The 18,327-nt window shown below is 52.6% G+C and overlaps 2 protein-coding genes across 3 annotated transcripts in view; one reads left to right on the top strand and one right to left on the bottom strand.

Annotated features, from left to right (window-relative positions):
- Nucleotides 1–6,672, top strand: part of BCKDHA (branched chain keto acid dehydrogenase E1 subunit alpha) — a 29,077-nt gene extending 22,405 nt beyond the window's left edge. The window contains exons 5-9 of one of the 2 annotated variants that reach the window (XM_008988070.5): nt 297–458; nt 3,752–3,958; nt 4,189–4,330; nt 4,565–4,736; nt 6,122–6,672. In XM_008988070.5, the coding sequence (XP_008986318.1) occupies nt 297–458; nt 3,752–3,958; nt 4,189–4,330; nt 4,565–4,736; nt 6,122–6,292 (854 nt within the window). In that variant the 3' untranslated portion in view covers nt 6,293–6,672. The remainder of the gene's footprint in view (nt 1–296; nt 459–3,751; nt 3,959–4,188; nt 4,331–4,564; nt 4,737–6,121) is intronic. The other variant, XM_054249553.2, reaches the window with a different exon arrangement.
- On the bottom strand, nt 4,441–8,983 carry B3GNT8 (UDP-GlcNAc:betaGal beta-1,3-N-acetylglucosaminyltransferase 8). Its single transcript, XM_035284489.3, has 2 exons — nt 8,882–8,983; nt 4,441–8,445 (listed from the first exon to the last, which is right to left on the bottom strand). The coding sequence occupies exon 2, from the start codon at nt 8,411–8,413 to the stop codon at nt 7,220–7,222; it is 1,194 nt and encodes a 397-aa protein (XP_035140380.1). The 5' UTR covers nt 8,414–8,445; nt 8,882–8,983; the 3' UTR covers nt 4,441–7,219.
- Nucleotides 8,984–18,327: the final 9,344 nt, after the last annotated feature.

Below are 18,327 nucleotides of genomic sequence, written 5' to 3' on the forward strand. Positions count from 1 at the left end.
CCTTTATTGGGTACATGATGATATTGAAAAGGTAATTGAATCAGCTGAAAACACTTAAAGACCAGACAGTGTCTCACTAAGAGAAAGAAAGAAAAAGGCTAGATTTCTGCTTTCTTTTGAAAAACCAGATTGTCTGGTCTTGCTGGGCATAGTCAGTCAGTCTGAACATCAGTCTCCCTCTTAAGACAAAGCCTGAGCTTTCCTGTCTGCCTACTGGCATGCCACCGGTCACCCATAGGGCTGGTCTGACCCCCTGCACTGCCCACTTGGCTAACCATTGCCTCTTCCCCTCCTAGGTGTGCTGATGTATCGGGACTACCCCCTAGAACTATTCATGGCCCAGTGCTATGGCAACGTCAGTGACTTGGGCAAGGGGCGCCAGATGCCCGTCCACTACGGCTGCAAGGAGCGTCACTTCGTCACTATCTCCTCTCCACTGGCCACACAGATCCCTCAGGGTGAGGAAGCATGCCCTGGGCCTAGCATACATGCAGACCAGTGTCATGCCACTGTCCAGGCCCCAGCCCTTCTGCCTCCCTTCTGGGTAGAATTCTGGGTTGGTACCACCACCAGAGCCCTGGTGTATGTTCTAGACTTTGTTTGTTTGTTTGTTTGTTTTGAGATGGAGTCTTGCTCTGATGCCCAGGCTGGAGTGCAGTGGCATAATCTTGCCTCACTGCAACCTCCGCCTTCTGGGTTCAAGCGATTCTCCTGCCTCAAGCCTCCCAAGTAGCTGGGATTACAGGCATATACCACCATGCCCAGCTAATTTTTAGTAGAGATGGGGTTTCACCATGTTGGCCAGCCTGGTCTCAAACTCATGACCTCAAATCACCCACCTCGGTCTCCTAAAGTGTAGGAATTACAGGCATGAGCCACCGCGCCCAGCCTTTCTTTTCTTGTTTTGTTTTTTTAATAAAGATGGGATTTCACCATGATGGCCAGGCTGGTCTTGAACTCCTGACCTCAGGTGATCCAGCCACCTCGGCCTCCCAAAGTGCTAGGATTACAGGCATGAGCCACCACACCTGGCCTCTTTTTTTTTTTTTTTTTTTAAGGCAGACTCTTGCTCCATCGCTCAGGCTGGAGTGCCGTGGTGCGATCTTGGCTCACTGCAACCTCTGCTGCCCAGGTTCAAGCGATTCTCCTGCCTTAGTCTCCTGATTAGCTGAGACTACAGGTATGTACCACCATGCCCAGCTAATTTTTGTATTTTTCATTGAGGCAGGGTTTCACCATGTTGGCCAGGCTGATCTGAAACTCTTGACCTCAGGTGATTCGCCTGCCTCAGCCTCCCAAAGTGTTAAGATTACAGGCGTGAGCCACTGCACCCAGCCCACTTTTTTTTTTTTTGGTCTGAGACAGGGTTTGACTCTCTTCAGTCAGGTTGGAGTACAATGATGCAATCTCTGCTCACTGTAACCACCTCCTGGGCTCAAGTGATTCTCCTGACTTAGCCACCTAAGTAGCTGGGATTATGGGCATATGCCACTGCTTCTGGATGATTTTTTGTATTTTTTGTAGAGACAAGCTTTTACTACATTGGCCAGGCTGGTCATGAACTCCTGAGCTCAAGTGATCTGCCCGCCTTGGCCTCTCAAACTGCTGGGATTACAGGCGTGAACCACTGCACCCAGCCTGTGCTCCAGACTTTGAATGCACCTCTTGTCTGGGACCCTTTAGATGAGGGCTCTAGTGCTATCCCCACCACATTCAGGGGCCTGTGTGACCACACTCTGGATTTCTCAAACGCATGCCCGCTGCATTTATCTGCTCACAAACGTAGCCCACATGTTCCTGAGTGTTGCAAGGAGTGCCACTCCTTGCGTACTGGCACCAAGTTCCACTGTGCCGATGCTGCACGTTCATTGTATAACAGCACCCTCATTGTGGCCTTGGGAGCAGAGGTTATTATTTGCTCTTTTTCGTGTTTTAAAGAGCAGGAGGTCCATGTCCTGTGTGTGAGAGAGAGAGCAAGCGAGTGAGAAAAAAAAAGTGCAGGAAGCCTGGCCAACATTGCCAAGCCCTGTCCCTACTAAAAATACAAAAATTAGCCGGGCGTGGCATGCATCTGTAATCCTAGCTACTCGGGAGGCTGAAGCACTAAAAATACAAAAATTAGCCGGCCGTGGTGGTGCGCACCTGTAATCCCAGTTACTTGGGAGGCTGAAGCACTGAAAATACAAAAATTAACCGGCCGTGGTGGTGCGCACCTGTAATCCCAGCTACTTGGGAGGCTGAAGCAGGGGGATCACTTGAACTTGGGAGGCAGAGGCTGCAGTGAGCTGAGATCATGCTATGTCACTCTAGCCAGAGTGAGACCCTGTCAAAAAAAAACAAAAAACGGGAAATTGAAGTGAAAGAGGGAAGTCACTCGCTAACGGTTACATGGCAGAGACGGAGAGGAGCAGGGACTCCAGTCATGGACTCTGTGCCTCCAGAGCCTGGGTTCTCGGCCCTGATGTTTGTCTGCCTCAGTCCTCAGAGTCAAGCAAGCTTCCTCAAAGCTTACTGTAGGTGCCCTGAAGCCTCTTTTCTTATAAGGGTTTGTTTGGAAAGCAAACCCACTGGGTACCAGGTCTGCACCCTCATAGTGTGGAGACTAAGGAATCAGAACCCCTTCCTGCCCTCGGGGGCCTGTAGCCTGATGGAGGGTCAGTCTGGGCTCTGGCTTCTCTGCCCTAGGGCAGCCGAGATGCACGAAGTCTGTGTGTCTCCAGACCTCCGCACTGTACCTGGTGCTGCAGAGGGCTCTGCACCCCTTAGCTTAATATTCTGTTGGGGAACAAGAAGCAGTTCGAGCCTCTTAGGTGGGAGGTAGGCAGGGAAGCTTTCTCGGAGGCAGGGGCATTTGAGCTAAAGGTAATAGGGTTTCCACAAGGCTGGGGCCTGGTCCTAACCTTCCCTCTGGGCCCCTGCTAAGTCCCTTCAAATGTACAAATTTCTTGCCCTGTGCCGGTGCCACTCTAAAGTGCCGGGAACAAAAGCAACGCAAATCTCGGCCCTCCTGGTGCTGCCATTGTGGGGGAGACAGACAGTAACAAAGATGGAGAGGGAGCACCTGGAGTATGTGGGGGGGGGCGGGGGTCCTGCAGGGAGCAGCCAAGCCAGCAGGGAGTGGGGGACTGTGGCCATCACTAGAGTGACACTGAAGTATGGACCAGAGGTGAGGGAGGGAGCCATGTGGTGTCTTGAGGCAGGTGTGTGCCTGGTGTGTTTGAGGGGCAGGTGTGGGGTGGTTGGAGGTAAAGTCCAGGAGGCGGTGGGAGGGGTGCAGACTGTGCAGGTTGGGTGGGGCCTCAAGGCCTTTGCCTTTAGCAGGAACGTTGACTTTTACTCCGGGTGGGGAGGAGTCTGCTCCTCCTTGGCCTGGCTCCTGTTCATGGAGTTAGCAGTCTGCCCTGTGGGGAACGGATTGGGCAGCATGTGGTGGGCTAGCAAGGCAGCTGCTCGGTAACTTGGGCCTGAGCAGGGTGCTGCTGCAGAGGAAGAGGTGAGGGGTGTCAGGTTCTGAAGGGGAATGGGGGGAAGTTTGGCTTGGAGTCTTCGGCCTGAGCGGTTAGAAGGGTGGAGCTGCTCTCAGCGAGTGGGAGGAGACTTGGGCAGATGCTGGGGGGGGCATCAGGAGCTCAGGTTTTTTCTTTCCCCTCGAAGCCTAGGGCCTGCTGGCTGAGCCGCAGAGCCCTGGGTCACGTGAGTGTGAATGAGTGTGAGTCTCTGCCCCTGCTCACCACCCTCTCATCCTCTGCAGCGGTAGGGGCGGCCTATGCAGCCAAGCGGGCCAACGCCAACAGGGTCGTCATCTGTTACTTCGGCGAGGGGGCGGCCAGTGAGGGGGATGCCCACGCTGGCTTCAACTTTGCTGCCACACTCGAGTGCCCCATCATCTTCTTCTGCCGGAACAATGGCTATGCCATCTCCACACCCACCTCCGAGCAGTACCGTGGCGATGGCATTGGTATGCTGGCCGACCCTCACCCGGCCGGGATCATCTCCTTCCCTCCATTTCCCCACCTTCCTGGTTCTGGTCCTGTGTCCTGTGGCGTCTGGCACCTGGTCGGCCACGGGAGTCGAGGTCCTGAGCCCTCTGCCTTGCTCTCTCCTGCCCTCTCCCTGCTCATCCCCTCAGCCCCATGCATTTTCCTCATCTGAACCCTGGCCTGATCCGCCTTCTCTGTGTCCCCACAGCAGCACGAGGCCCCGGATATGGCATCCTGTCAATCCGTGTGGATGGCAATGATGTGTTTGCTGTGTACAACGCCACAAAGGAGGCCCGACGGCGGGCTGTGGCAGAGAACCAGCCCTTCCTCATCGAGGCCATGACCTACAGGTGCCCACTGCCCCCCCCCCCCGTCAGCTCCCCCAGAGTGCTGGCAGCCACCATGGCATCTTCCGTATATGGATCACCGTCCCCAAAACATGGCCTCATCACCTCACGTGTTGCATCTTCCCCTTGCCTTTATTCTGTTTCCATTCCTCCTTCCCTAGTCCATCCCCTGTCCTCCCTCCTGACCCCCACTCCAGGGAGCCCCACACTGACCTGGGGCCACTTTCCCTTGTGCAGGATCGGGCACCACAGCACCAGTGACGACAGCTCGGCATACCGCTCGGTGGACGAGGTCAATTACTGGGACAAGCAGGACCACCCCATCTCCCGGCTGCGGCACTACCTGCTGAGCCAAGGCTGGTGGGACGAGGAGCAGGAGAAGGCCTGGAGGAAGCAGTCCCGCAAGAAGGTGAGGGCGCCCTGCCGGGAGGGTATGCCAGGGGCTGCTTCGGCCTGCAGAGCTCAGGAAGGATTTACAGGGCACCGAACTAGGGGGCTCAGGAATGACCCTGATGATGTCTCAGATGTAGCCTGTGGAGCCAGGCTGCTGGGGCCACATGTGTCCTGGCTCTGTGTTTTTGGCACGTTGTCCTCCGCTTCTTTGTCCTTGAAGGAGGATGCTGGTGGTGCCCATTTCAGAAACTGATTCGAGGCTAGGCGCAGTGGCTCACACCTGTAATCCCAGCAGTTTGGGAGGCCGAGGCAGGCAGATCACTTGAGGTTGGGAGTTTGAGACCAGCCTGGCTAACATGGTGAAACCCCATCTCTACTAAAAATACAAAAATTAGGGCAGGGTGTGGCGGCTCACGCCTATAATCTTAGCACTTCGGGAGGCCAAGGCAGGTGGATCACCTGAGGTCAGAGATTTGAGACCAGCCTGGCCAACATGGTGAAACCTCATCTCTAATAAAAAAAAATTTAGTCGGGCACAGTGGAGGGTGCCTGTAATCCCAGCTGCTCAGGAGGCTGAGGCATGAGAATCCCTTGAATTTGGGAGGCAGAGCTTACAGTGATCCTCGATGGCACCACTGTATTCCAGCTTGAGCAACAGAGTGATACTACCTCTTTAAAAAAAAAAAAAAAAGCCAGGCGCAGTGGCTCAAGCCTGTAATCCCAGCACTTTGGGAGGCCGAGGCGGGTGGATCACGAGGTTAAGAGATCGAGACCATCCTGGTCAACATGGTGAAACCGCGTCTCTCCTAAAAATACAAAAAATGAGCTGGGCATGGTGGCGTGTGCCTGTAATCCCAGCTACTCGGGAGGCTGAGGCAGAATTTCCTGAACCCAGGAGGCGGAGGTTGCAGTGAGCCGAGATCACGCCATTGCACTCCAGCCTGGGTAACATGAGTGAAACTCGGTCTCAAAAAAAAAAAAAAAAAAAAACGCTGGCTTGAGGAGTAGGTGGTGACCCATGTGCAGTCTGCGTACCCTGCCCAGATTCAGTGTGCCGCCCTCCCTGGCCTGGTCATTAGGAGCCAGGGGCCATGCAGCCCACTGGTGGGGGCAGCACTGGACATCCTGTGGGCAAGTCCCTGCCCTTCTCTGTGCCTCAGTTTCCTCATTGCTCAGCTGTCTACCTCTTAGGGCTGCTGCAAGCCTTAAACGAATCCACAGTGATCCCTGCTGGGATTTGGGAGTGTTTGTTACACCTCTGCTAGGATGATCATGTCCACCGTCCAGGTGAGAACACAAAGGCTGGAAGCGGTTAACTCCTTGCCAAGGCCCCGCAGGAGGAGGCAGGGCCCTGTGTGGGCGGCCGGCCGGCCACCTGCCCACTGCCCCATGTCCCCACAGGTGATGGAGGCCTTTGAGCAGGCTGAGCGGAAACCCAAGCCCAACCCCAACCTGCTCTTCTCAGACGTTTATCAGGAGATGCCCAGCCAGCTCCGCAAGCAGCAGGAGTCCCTGGCCCGCCACCTGCAGACCTACGGGGAACACTACCCACTGGAGCACTTCGATAAGTGAGGCCTGCTCAGCCCACCCCCACCTGCCCTCAGCTACCCCGAGAGAGAGCCCCACTCTAAGGGGAGCAGGGGGAGCTTCCCCAGCCAGCTCCTTCTGTAATAATACCTCAGGGGCCTGGGTGGCTGCTGCTCCCCACCCCTGCCCCTCCAGGCTGTTACATTGTTAGGGGACAGTATCTGCAGCAGTTGCTGAGGCTCTGTCAGCCCCCTCTTCACCTGTTGTTGCAGTGCCTTCTCCCAGGGGCTGGGTGAGGGCGTGTCCTGGACTAGAAGCCCCTCTGGGCATGGGGTGGACATGGCAGGCCAGCCTGTGGAACTTGTGCAGGTGCGAGTGGCCAGCAGAGGTCACGAATAAAGTGTCTCTCTGGGTCTGGCTCTCTACCACCTCTGGTCTGTTTCCTGGAGTTTGGGGGTGATTTGGGGCCACCCCCAGCTTCTCTGTCTTAGCTAAATAAGGTCAAGGCCCTTGAGATATCTACTTTCCCCGGAAGTTTGTACAAGCTGGAAGGTTAGCTCCACCAGACAGGATGGGGGCAGGGGGATCCTCCAGAGATGGTCTCCTGCCCTCTCAAAGAATGGGGCAAGCCTGCTGTCCAGTAGAGTAATGGGGAGCCCAGCGGAGCTAGCCCTGCCCAGCAAGGGTGTCGGGAGCATCCAGGGTGAAGGTCAGGGTGTGGCCAAGCCCTGCTCCCCACCACTGCGGGGCCCCACAGATGCAAAAACAACCCCGGGCCTCAGAGTGGGGAGTGCATATTTTTCAAAAACAAAAAGTAGGCACAAAGAGTTTGCCGCCCCATCTTTCCTGCCCAGGCCCCTGGTGGTGGAGAAGTGGCTGAAATTGTCCAGATTCTAGGCCTTTCTCCCTCTCATCAAGACCTGGAAGGAGGGGCAGAGCAAGCAGGTCAGTGCCCCACCGCCCCACTGAGCATCAGCACTGGAGCTGTGGGGCCTGCAGTTGTTTCCAGAGCCGAATGCTGGCCTGGGGGCCCAGGGGCCGTACCAGCAGCAGGTTGCGGAAAGCGCAGTGGTCCGCAGTGCGGTCTGCTGGCCAGGCTGTGAGGAAGCCCGGGTGGGCCTGGGGCACCAGGCCCAGGGCACGGATGCAAAGGCCAGTGTAGACGTCCTCAAAGGGGAAAGGTGCCACACGGGCTGCCGCCCGCAGCAGCCAGGGTGCCAGGCGCCCAGCAATGACGTAGCCACCCCCGCTTGCATAGGCTGGGTAGCCACCTTCGAAGAAGGACCCGGGCACGTAGAAGAGTCCTCCTGGCTTCCGGAGGGGCATGGCCTGGGTAAAGACCTCACCCAGATAGAGGCTTTGTGCCGAGGCGGGTGGCAGGGCCCGAAGGTGAGCCAGCAGCGCAGGGGTGTGCACGAAGGCATCGTCCTGAGCTTGCAGGACAAAACTCACGGCGGGGCAGTGGCGGCCCAGCCAGGCCAGCAGCAGCAGATCTTTGAGTGTCTGGTTGAATGGGACGTCGAGGAAGTCCCAGAGCAGCAGGTCACTGTAGCGACGGCTCTCCCAGGCCACCAGTGAGTCCAGGTCAGGCCCTGCCTCACCCACCGGAGACCCCAGCAGGAAGAGAAGCCGGATCCCAGGAGCTGGACTGCCCCATGTTTCCCTGATGGCCTGTCGTTCTGCAAAGCGCCCTGGCTCTGACTTGATGGCCAACAGCAGGTAGGGGACATCGGTATCAGAGCAGCTGGACACTTGGCCACCACCACCTCCAGGCAGCCACTGTGGGAAGCTCCGGCAGGCTGCTGACAGCAGGAAGCGGCGGAGGTCCTTGGGGTAGGAGGCGAAGTCAGGGATCTCGGCGGCAGCGGCGGCCCCCCAAGCCTGGCAGCTCCCCACCTCAGTGCCATCCCCACTGGGCAGGGACCCCAGCCGCCACTGCTGCTGGTTCCAGTAAGCCGAAGGCAGTGGGCCAGTCTGGCCCAGGCGGGCGGAGAGATTGGCAGGCAGGGTGGGCTCAGGGTTGGCTGGCGTGGGGCCTGGCGGGGTGCCCCGAGGGCTGGGGTAGGCCTTGTTGAGCCGGGACTCAGATGTCCACTCAATGTACACTTTGAGGCCCAGGAGCGTGAGCAGTGCAGACAGGCAGAGAAGACACTTGGGGCAGCGCATGACCCGGCCCAGAGAAGGGGTGGCCGCGGGAGCTACAAGGGAGCCACAGGGGAGGCCTTTGGGGTATGGGCCTCCAGAGAGGTCCCAGCCAGCCAGAGTCACAGTCTCCCACAGTCCTCAACAACCCCTAAAACAGCTTCTCTCAGTCCCAGACCCTCAACAGCTCCCTTGACACAGGGACCCGGTTGTTTCTTACTCTTAGACCTAGGAATCCCCATTCCAATCCCATTCCAGCACCCTGTTCTTCCCACTCAGTCCAAATCCTTCCACCTTCCTAAGAGCCCAAGGGTCTACCTCTTCCCTGTCTCCATCCAAGGGACCCTGCCGTCCGCCTCCTCCCTCTCCCTCCATTTATCGCCCTCACCAGGAAATCAGGAGCACACGCTCGACAGGGTTAGAAAGCCCGCCTGCCTCCTGCACCATCCCCACCCCAGGGACTGGGAAACCAGTGACCCCGGGCCTCTTTACCTCTGGGTCCGGCTCCCACCAGCTCCGGGTGCCGGGCCTCAGGTCAGGCCTCCCTCTGCTCTCTCAGATCGCCTGCCCCGGCCCCTGCGTAGTCGACTGCCTGGCCCAGCCCTGCCCAGCCAGTCCAGAGAAGCGGGGAGGGGAGTGGAGCAGAGCGGGAGCAGGGAGGGCCCCAGGGGCTGGGGCGGGGCTGAGGCAGGAGGGAGGAGGGCAGGAGGCCGACCAGAGATGGGGCTCCAGCGTGTTAGGGCTGGTTTCTGGTGAGACATCTGGGAAGGGTGCAGGGGGCAGCCACAGAAACCAGACGGGGGGCCTAGTGAGGCCTGGGAGGGGAGAACCGGGGCCTGGGGAGGGAGGGAGTGTCAGGGAGGGTGCGGCTGAGGGCTGGGCCTGGGCTGGGGAGTGTCAGAGTGACCTGGGCAAGGCAGGGTCCCACTGAAGCAGAGAAGGGGAGGCTGAGAAGTTGGCGCCCAGCTGCGCCCATGGCAAGGAGGCGGCAGTGAATGTGCTGAGTGGGAAGCGATCGGCAGGCCCGCCAGAGAGAGGGATGTTTGTTGTTGCTGCCCAGTCAGGGTGAGGTGGGGGGAAGGGGGCTGCTGAGGAGGAGGAAAGACAGACGTTGTGGAGAGGGAAGATGGCCAGGAACAGAGACGGGGAGCTGGGGTGAGAGGTGGAGAGAGCTGAGAGGGAGAGACAGAGAAGAAGGGAAAATGGGAAGGTGGCCAGGAGGGAGGGGAGGAGGGAAATGGAGGTGTTGAGAAAGATAAGGGGTGGCAGAAGCCATCTGGGGTGCTCGCTGGGAAAGCCAAGTTGAGAAAGGCAGGTGGAGGACAGAGGGGAGGGACTCTAAGCCTTCGGCGCCAGACCCGGGAGAGGTGGAGAGGGAGCCAGGAGGAAGAATGAGCGAGGAAAGGATTAGAGCTCCAAGGGCAGTTGGGGGGGGGGGGCACGCAGGGAACCCCTGGAGCTGACCCCCTGCATCTCTTCCATCCCTCTCAGCACCTGGGCTGCTGCCCAGCAGGGTGGAAATCTGTTCCTACCCTACCCCCCACCTGCAGCCCTGGAGCCAGCCTCGCCCCGGGGCCCCACCCCTCCCCTCCCCCAGTGGCACCGTGACTCCGGGAACACTCACATCCGGCCCCCTGGGGCAGGAGAGGGTGTCTGCCAGTGTTTGCATCCCTGCCCTCAGGCCCCTGCTGTTGGGGCTGCATCAGCTGTCTGGAGACCTCCCAGGACTTGGGGTGGGACTAAGGGCCTCCCACTAAGCCTGGCTGACCCCTTCACCCCACCCTGGTTTTGGGGCGGGCCTGTCCCCATTATGGCAGGAACCCAGTCTACCAGCAGCAGCAGTAGTTGATCTGTCCAGCCCTGATTTCCTCCCCCAAGTTTGAATAATGGAGCTCCTGGGAGCTGCTAGAGGAAGGGAGTGGGGAAGAAGTGAGTATTAATGGAATAATAGCGGGAGTGGGAAATGACAGCCAGGGGCTGGGGGCAGGGGCCAGAGCACCTCCTGAGGGAGTCTGCAAGCCCACCTCACCCTAGGGCTGAGAGAAAGGGATTCCAGGCCCTCTGAGCTCATCTAGCTTCTGGGGTAGGGGGTGCTGCTCCTCCTGGAAGCACTGGGAAGCCTCAGAGGGTGCTGTTCTTTTTGTCTTTGCCGTTTGCCTCAGTTGGGGTCCAATTAGGAGACCCAAACCACACAGGAATGGGAATAGGACAAGTTCAGCATACAGGATGATTAACTATCATGGGATTGGCCGGTAAGGGGCGCCTTCTTGGAGAACATGGTTGGAGCGTGGACATGCAGGTTGAACACGATCATTCCAATCCAGCACTTCTGTCTCCCCAAACCTTGGGACTCCCCTCATCCATCATGCTAGGGCAGTTCTCGTCTCTCTGCCTCATTACCTTTAGGCCACTGCTGGATCCAAGCTCCGGTCAGGCAACCAAGCGAGCTATCAGAACCAAGTCCAGCTGCACAAGGTAACCCATGAAATCCAGCTCTAGAAAGTGCACTCATACCAGGAAATTTGGCCTGAGCTAATGTTACATCCACCCTCATTGGTGTAACACCCCTAAAATCTGCTTCTGCATGCATTCCCCAAGCTTCTGACTGTATATCTGTGAAGCCTTGTCATTCTCATGGAAAAGCTGCGCCAGCTTGAGTCCTAGCCAGCACCTGTCCCCCAGGAGCAAGCTGATTTGACTCTAGGTATTTATGGGTCTAGAGGCAGCAGGGGGTGCTTGTGGCGAGTCTAAAGAAGAATAGAGTGCATCTGTTATTTTTGTGTAACAGCTGGCCATGAGAAAAAAACATGGGATGGGACACTGTGGCTCACTCCTGTAATCCCAGTACTCTGGGAGGCCAAGAGGGGAGGATCACTTGAGCCCAGGAGTTTGAGACCAGCCTTGGCAACATAGTCAGATCTTATCTCTAAAGGAAAAAAGGCTGGGCACGGTGGCTCACACACGTAATCCCAGCATTTTGGAATGCTGAGGCAGGCGGATCACCTGAGGTCAGGAGTTCAAGACCAGCCTGTCCAACATGGCGAAACCTGTCTCTACTAAAAAATACAAAAATTAGCTGGGTGCCGTGGCAGGGGCCTGTAGTCCCACCTACTCGGGAGACTAAGGCAGGAGAATCGCTTAAACCTTGGAGGTGTGGAGGTTGAAGTGAGCCGAGACTGCACCATTGCACTCCAGCCTGGGAGACAGAGCAGGCCTCTGTCTCAAAAATAAAAAAACCAAAAGGATGAACAACTGCTTTCAAGGTGTCTGCCCCTGGTGCGGTCATTACAAGGTTTCCTTTTTTTTTTTTTTTTTTTTTGAGAGAGAGTGTTGCACTGTTGCCTAGACTGGTGAGCAGTGGCACTATCTCGGCTCGCTACAACCTCCACCTCCTGGGTTCAAGTGATTCTCCTGCCTCAGCTTCCTGTAGCTGGGATTACAGGTGCCCACCACCATGTCCAGGTAATTTTTTCTATTTTTAGTAGAGACAGGATTCCAATATGTTGGCCAGGCTGGTTTTGAACTCCTGACCTCATGATCCACCCGCCTTGGCCTCCCAAAGTGCTGGGATTATAGGCATGAGCCACTGCACCTGGCCACATCACAAGGTTTCTAAGCACAAGAAGGCCGGTAGGTCCCTCGGACACTGGTAAGTCACTTGCTTGGAGTGACTTGGGGGTTCAAAATCGCCTGTTTACTCTGGGTGCAATTAGATGACTCCATTCTAAAGAAGTAAAAACTTTTGGGCCCAGTGTGGCTAACACCTGTAATCCCAGCACTTTGGGAGGCTGAGGTGGGCAGATCACCTGAGGCCAGGAGTTTGAGATCAGCGTGGCAAACATGGCGAAACCCCATCTCTACTAAAAATACAAAAATCTGCCTGGCATGGTGGTGCGCGCCTGCAATCCCAGCTACTCAGGAGGCTGAGGCAGGAGAATCACTTGAACCTGGGAGGTGGAGGTTGCAGTGAGCCGAGAGCTCGCCACTGCACTCCAGCCTGGGTGACACAGTGAGTCTCTGTCTAAAAAAAAAAATAAAATTAGGGGGCTGTCATGGAAGCTGTCTAGTTCTGACTGTGACTTGAGCTGAGTTAGCAGACCCAAGCTCATCACTGTCTGTGGGCACTCTGGAGAATCCATCTAATACCCTGGTCTTTAGAAGTGTCACAACTACCACAACTGTTGAGCCCAGCAGCCACAGCCCTGCCTCAGCCCTTCATCTCTGTCAACCATAGGCGCTGTAATGCCACCTGCATGCCAGGGGCCTCTGGCAGCCTGTTTCCCATCAGCAAGAGCTCAGCACTGTGCCCAAGTCCAAAGGCACAACCAAACCAATCCTGGAATCCTATCTTAAGAGTGTGTCTCAAGAATCTTCCTCCAAGATGGCTGATTAGGAGCAGCTCTGGATCACAGCTCCCAGCGAGAGCATGGAGGGTAAGTGGATGCCGCATTTCCAGATGGATTTTTATTGCCCACAGACTAGGGGACTCCAGGCGGAGGAACCCCATGGTTCACCAGTGCAGCTGTTTTGGCTGGCACGGAAGGTGTCCGCACAAAATACACGGGACCAGGAGCTGTTTTAGCTGGTGATTGGAACGCCTGGGAGACATCTGTCTGTTAGACTGGTAAGAAGGGGACCAAAACAGGGAGCCAGGCCAGGAAATTCCTGGCCAAAAAAGTGCCACGAATCTCCAGCGTGGCTGTTTGAGCCAGCACAATGGGTCGCCACCCGGGAAATCACACAGATCCAGGTGCCTTTTTAACAGGCATGTGGAATGCCTGGGGGACAGTCACCGTTCAACTGAACAAAAGGGGAATGAAACGGAGCTAGGCCAGGAGATTCCTGGGCGAAAAAGCGCCATGAGCCCCCAGTGTGACTGTTTCAGCCAGCACAGCAGGTCTGTGCACAAAATGTCACACAAATCCAGGCACCTTTTCAGCTTGTGAGAGGAATCCTGGGAGACAGAGTCGCCAGTTCAACTGAACAAAAGGGACTGAAACGGAGCTAGGCCAGGAGATTCCACCATGAAAAAGTGCCATAGGTGTCCAGCGGCTGTTTCAGCCGGCACAGCGGGTCTGTGCACAAGAAATCACACAAACCCAGGCGCCGTTTCAAGTCACCTGTTCAACTGAAAAAAAAAAAAAAGCGGGGGGCGCGGGGGTCTGAGGCAGGCAGCCAGGTGATCAGGCTCAAAAAACAGCCCCCAGTGTGACTGTTTCAGCCAGTGCAGCAGGTCTCTGCACAAAATGTCACAAAAAACAGCAATCTGAAACGCTCTGGATTGAGAGTTTCACAGCAAGCACAGCTGAACCCAAAATGGTCCAGCTCTGTGGGGGAGGGGTGCCCACCATTACCAAGGCAGTCCACCACTCCCGAGGTGGGCCACCATTGCTGAGGCAGTTCTAACTACAGCCCTATAAACAGGACTGCAGGGAAGTTCACACGGCAGCTGGGCAGAGCCCATGGCAGCTCAGCAAAGCCTCTGTAGGCAAACTGTGACCAGGTTGACTCCTCGCTAGGCAGGGCAGCCCTGAAAAAAGACAGCAGCGCAACAGAAACTTAAAGCCCTACCTTCCCGGGACAGAGTACCTGGGGGAAGAAAAAGGCATTTAAGAGTTCTGCTGCAGCAGACTTAAACATAGAAAGGAACAGCCAGTACCAGCAACTACAAAAACATACCAAAGTGAAAAGAGCATTGACACAATGAAGAAACTGCATCAACCAATGGGCAAAGCAGCCAGCTAGCATCAAAATGGCAGAATCAAATTCACACATAACAATATAAACCCTAAAGGTAAATGGCTAAACGCCCCAATCAAAACACAGACTGGCAAATTGGATAAAAAGCCAAAACCCATCAGTGTGCTGTATCTAGGAAACCCATCTCACATGCAAGGATACACAAAGGCTCAAAATAAAGGGATGGAGGAAGCTTTACCAAGCAAATGGAGAGCAAAACAAAAAGCAGAAGTTGCAATCCTAGTCTCTGATAAAATAGACTTTAAACCAACAAAGATCAAAGGAGGACATTACATAATCGTAAAAGGATCAATGCAACAAGAACTAACGATCCTAAATATATATGCACCCAATATAAGAGCACCCAGATACATAAAGCAAGTTCTTAATGACTTACAAAGAGACTTAGACTCCCACACAATAATAGTGGGAGACTTTAACACTCCACTGTCAAATTAGACAGATCAATGAGACAGAAAATTAACAAGGATATCCAGGACTTGAACTCAGACCTGGAGCAAGCAAACCTCATAGATATTTACAGAACTCTCCACCCCAAATGCACAGAATATACATTCTTCTCAGCACCACATCACACCTCTAAAATTGACCACATAATTGGAAGTAAATCACTCCTCAGCAAATGTAAAAGGACAGAAATCGTAGCAAACAGTCTCTGAGACCACAGTGTAATCAAGTTAGAACTCAGAATTCAGCAACTAACTCAGAACCGCACAGCTTCATGGAAACTGAACTGGCTCTTGAATGCTGACTGCATAAACAATAAAATGAAGGCAGAAATAAAGATGTTCTTCGAAACCAATGAGAATGAAGACACAACGTACCAGAATCTCTGGGACACATTTAAAGCAGTGTCTAGAGGAAAATACATAGCAATAAATGCCCACATGAGAAGAAAGGAGAGATCTAAAATCGACACCCTGTCATCCAAATTGAAAGAGCTAGAGGAGTAAGATTAAAAAAAACTCAAAACCTAGCAGAAGACAAGATCAGAGCAGAACTGAAGGAGCCAGACACATAAAAAACCCTTCAAAAAAAAAAAAAAAAAAAATCAATAAATCCAGGAGTTGGTTTTTCAGAAAGATCAACAAAATAGACCACTAGCCAGATTAATAAAAAAGAAAAGAGAGATTAATCAAATAGATGCAATAAAAAACAATAAAGGGGATATCACCACAGATTCCACAGAATTACAAACCATCATCAGAGATTATTACAAACAACTCTACGCACAAACTAGTAAACCCAGCCAGGCACAGTGGCTCAAGCCTGTAATCCTAGCTCTTTGGGAGGCTGAAGTGGGTGGATCACGTGAGGTCAGGAGTTCAAGACCAGCCTGGCCATTATGGTGAAACCCCATCTTTAAAAAAAAAACAAATGGATAAATTCCTGGACACCTGCATCCTCCCAAGCCTAGACCAGGAAGTTGTCAAAACCCTGAATAGACCAACAACAAGGGCTGAAGTTGAGGCATCAATTTAACCAAAAAAAGTCCAGGTCCAGATGAGTTCACAGCCGAATTCTACCAGACATACAAAGAGGAGCTGGTATTACTCCTTCTGAAACTATTCCAAACAATAAAAAAAGAGGGAATCCTTCCCAAATCATTTTATGAGACCAGCATCATCCTGATACCAAAACCCGGCAGAGACTCAACAAGAAAACTCTGGGCCAATATCCATGATGAACATAGATGCAAAAATCTTCAATAAATACTGGTAAGCCGACTGCAACAGCACATCAAAAAGCTTATCCAGCATGATCAAGCAGGATTCATCCTGGGGATGCAAGGCTGGTTCAACGTACGCAGTCTATAAATGTAATTCACCACATAAGCAGAACCAAAGACAAAAACCGCATGATTATCTCAATAGATACAGATAAGGCCTTTGACAAAATTCAACAGCTCTTTACGCTAAAAATCCTCAATAAACTAGGTATTGATGTTACATATCTCAAAATAATAAAAGCTATTTATGACAAACCCACAGCCAATATCATACTGAATGGGCAAAAACTAGGCATTCCCTTTGAAATCTGGCACTAGACAATGATGCCCTCTCTCACCACTCCTATTCAGTAGAGTATTGGAAGTTCTAGCCAGAGCAATCAGGCAAGAAAAACAAATAAAGGGTATTCAATTAGGAAAGGAGGAAGTCAAATTGTCTCTATCTGCAGACAACATGATTGTATATCTAGAAGACCCCATTGTCTCAGCCCAAAATTTCCTGAAACTGATAAGCAACTTCAGCAAAGTCTCAGGATACAAAATCAATGTGCAAAAACCACAAGCATTCCTTTTTTTTTTTTTTTTTTTTTTGAGATGGAGTTTCACTGTTGTTACCCAGACTGGAGTGCAATGGCACAATCTCGGCTCGCCACAACCTCCGCCTCCTGGGTTCAAGCAATTCTCCTGCCTCAGCCTCCCTAGTAGCTGGGACTACAGGCGCACACCACCATGCCCAACTAATTTTTGTATTTTTAGTAGAGACGGGGTTTCACCTTGTTGACCAGGATGGTTTCGATCTCTTGACCTTGTGATCCACCCGCCTCAGCCTCCCAAAGTGCTGGGATTATAGGCGTGAGCCACCGCGCCCAGCCCAAATCACAAGCATTCCTATACACCAATAACAGACTTAAAGAGAGCCAAATCAAAAACGAACTGCTATTCACAATTGCTACAAAGAGAATAAAATAACTAGGAATACAACTAACAAAGAATGTAAAGAACCTCTTCAAGGAGAACTACAAACCACTGCTCAATGAAATAAGAGAGAACACAAACATGGAGAAACATTCCATGCTCCTGGTTAGGAAGAATCAATACTGCCCAAAGTAATTTACAGATTCAACGCTATCCCCATCAAGCTACCAATGACCTTCACAGAACTGGAAAAAAACACCTTAAACTTCATATGGAACCAAAAGAGAGCCTGCATAGCCAAGTCAATTCTAAGCAAAAAGAACAAACCTAGAGGCATCACACTACCTGACTTCAAACTATACTACAAGGCTACAGTAATCAAAACAGCATGTACTGGAATCAAAACAGCATGCACTGGAACCAAAACAGAGATATAGACCAATAGAACAGAACAGAGGCCTCGAAGGCAACACCACACATCTGCAACCATCTGATCTTTGACAAACCTCACAAAAACAAGCAATGGAGAAAGGATTCCCTGTTTAATAAATGGTGTTGGGAAAACTGGCTAGCCATGTGCAGAAAGCAGAAACTGGACCCCTTCCTGACACCTTACACTAAAATTAACTCCGGATGGATTAAAGACTTAAACATAAGACCTAACACCATAAAAACCCTAGAAGAAAATCTAGGCAAAACCATCCATGACATAGGCATAGGCAAGGAATTCATGGCTAAAACACCAAAAGCAATGGCAACAAAAGCCAAAATAGACAAATGGGACCTAATCAAACTCCAGAGCTTCTGCACAGCAAAAGAAACTGTCATTAGAGTGAATCAGCAACCAACAGAATGGGAAAAAACTTTTGCAATCTACCCATCTGACAAAGGGCTAATATCCAGAATTTACAAAGAACTAAAACAGATATACAAGAAAAAAACAAGCCCATTCAAAAGTGGGCAAAGGATATGAACAGGCACTTTACAAAAGACATTATGAAGCAAACAGACATGAAAAAATGCTCATCACTGGTCATCAGAGAAATGTAAATCAAAATCACATGATATACCACCTCACACCAGTTAGAATGGCGATCATTAAAAAATCTGGAGACAACAGATGCTAGAGAGGATGTGGAGAAATAGGAACACTTTTACACTGTTGGTGGAGTGTAAATTAGTTCAACCATTGTGGAAGACAATGTGGTGATTCCTCAAAGACCTAGAAATAGAAATTCCATTTGACCCAGCAATCCCATTACTGGGTATATATCCAAAGGATTATAAATCGTTTTGCTGTAAGGACACAAGCACACGAATGTTCATTGCAGCACTGTTTACAATAGCAAAGACTTGGAACCAACCCAAATGCCCATCAATGATAGATGGGACAGGGAAAATGTGGCACATATATACCATGGAATACTATGCAGCTGTAAAAAATAATGAATTCATGTCCTCTGTAGGGACACAGATGAACCTGGAAACCATCATTCTCAGCAAACTGACACAACAGAAAATCAAACACTGCATG

Source organism: Callithrix jacchus, chromosome 22, assembly GCF_049354715.1.
Source record: "Callithrix jacchus isolate 240 chromosome 22, calJac240_pri, whole genome shotgun sequence".
Classification (NCBI taxonomy): Eukaryota; Metazoa; Chordata; class Mammalia; order Primates; family Cebidae; genus Callithrix; species Callithrix jacchus.

Coding starts and splice junctions, on each gene's coding strand:
- B3GNT8 (XM_035284489.3), bottom strand. CDS start 8,413: ATGCGCTGCCCCAAGTGTCTTCTCTGCCTGTCTGCACTGCTCACGCTC.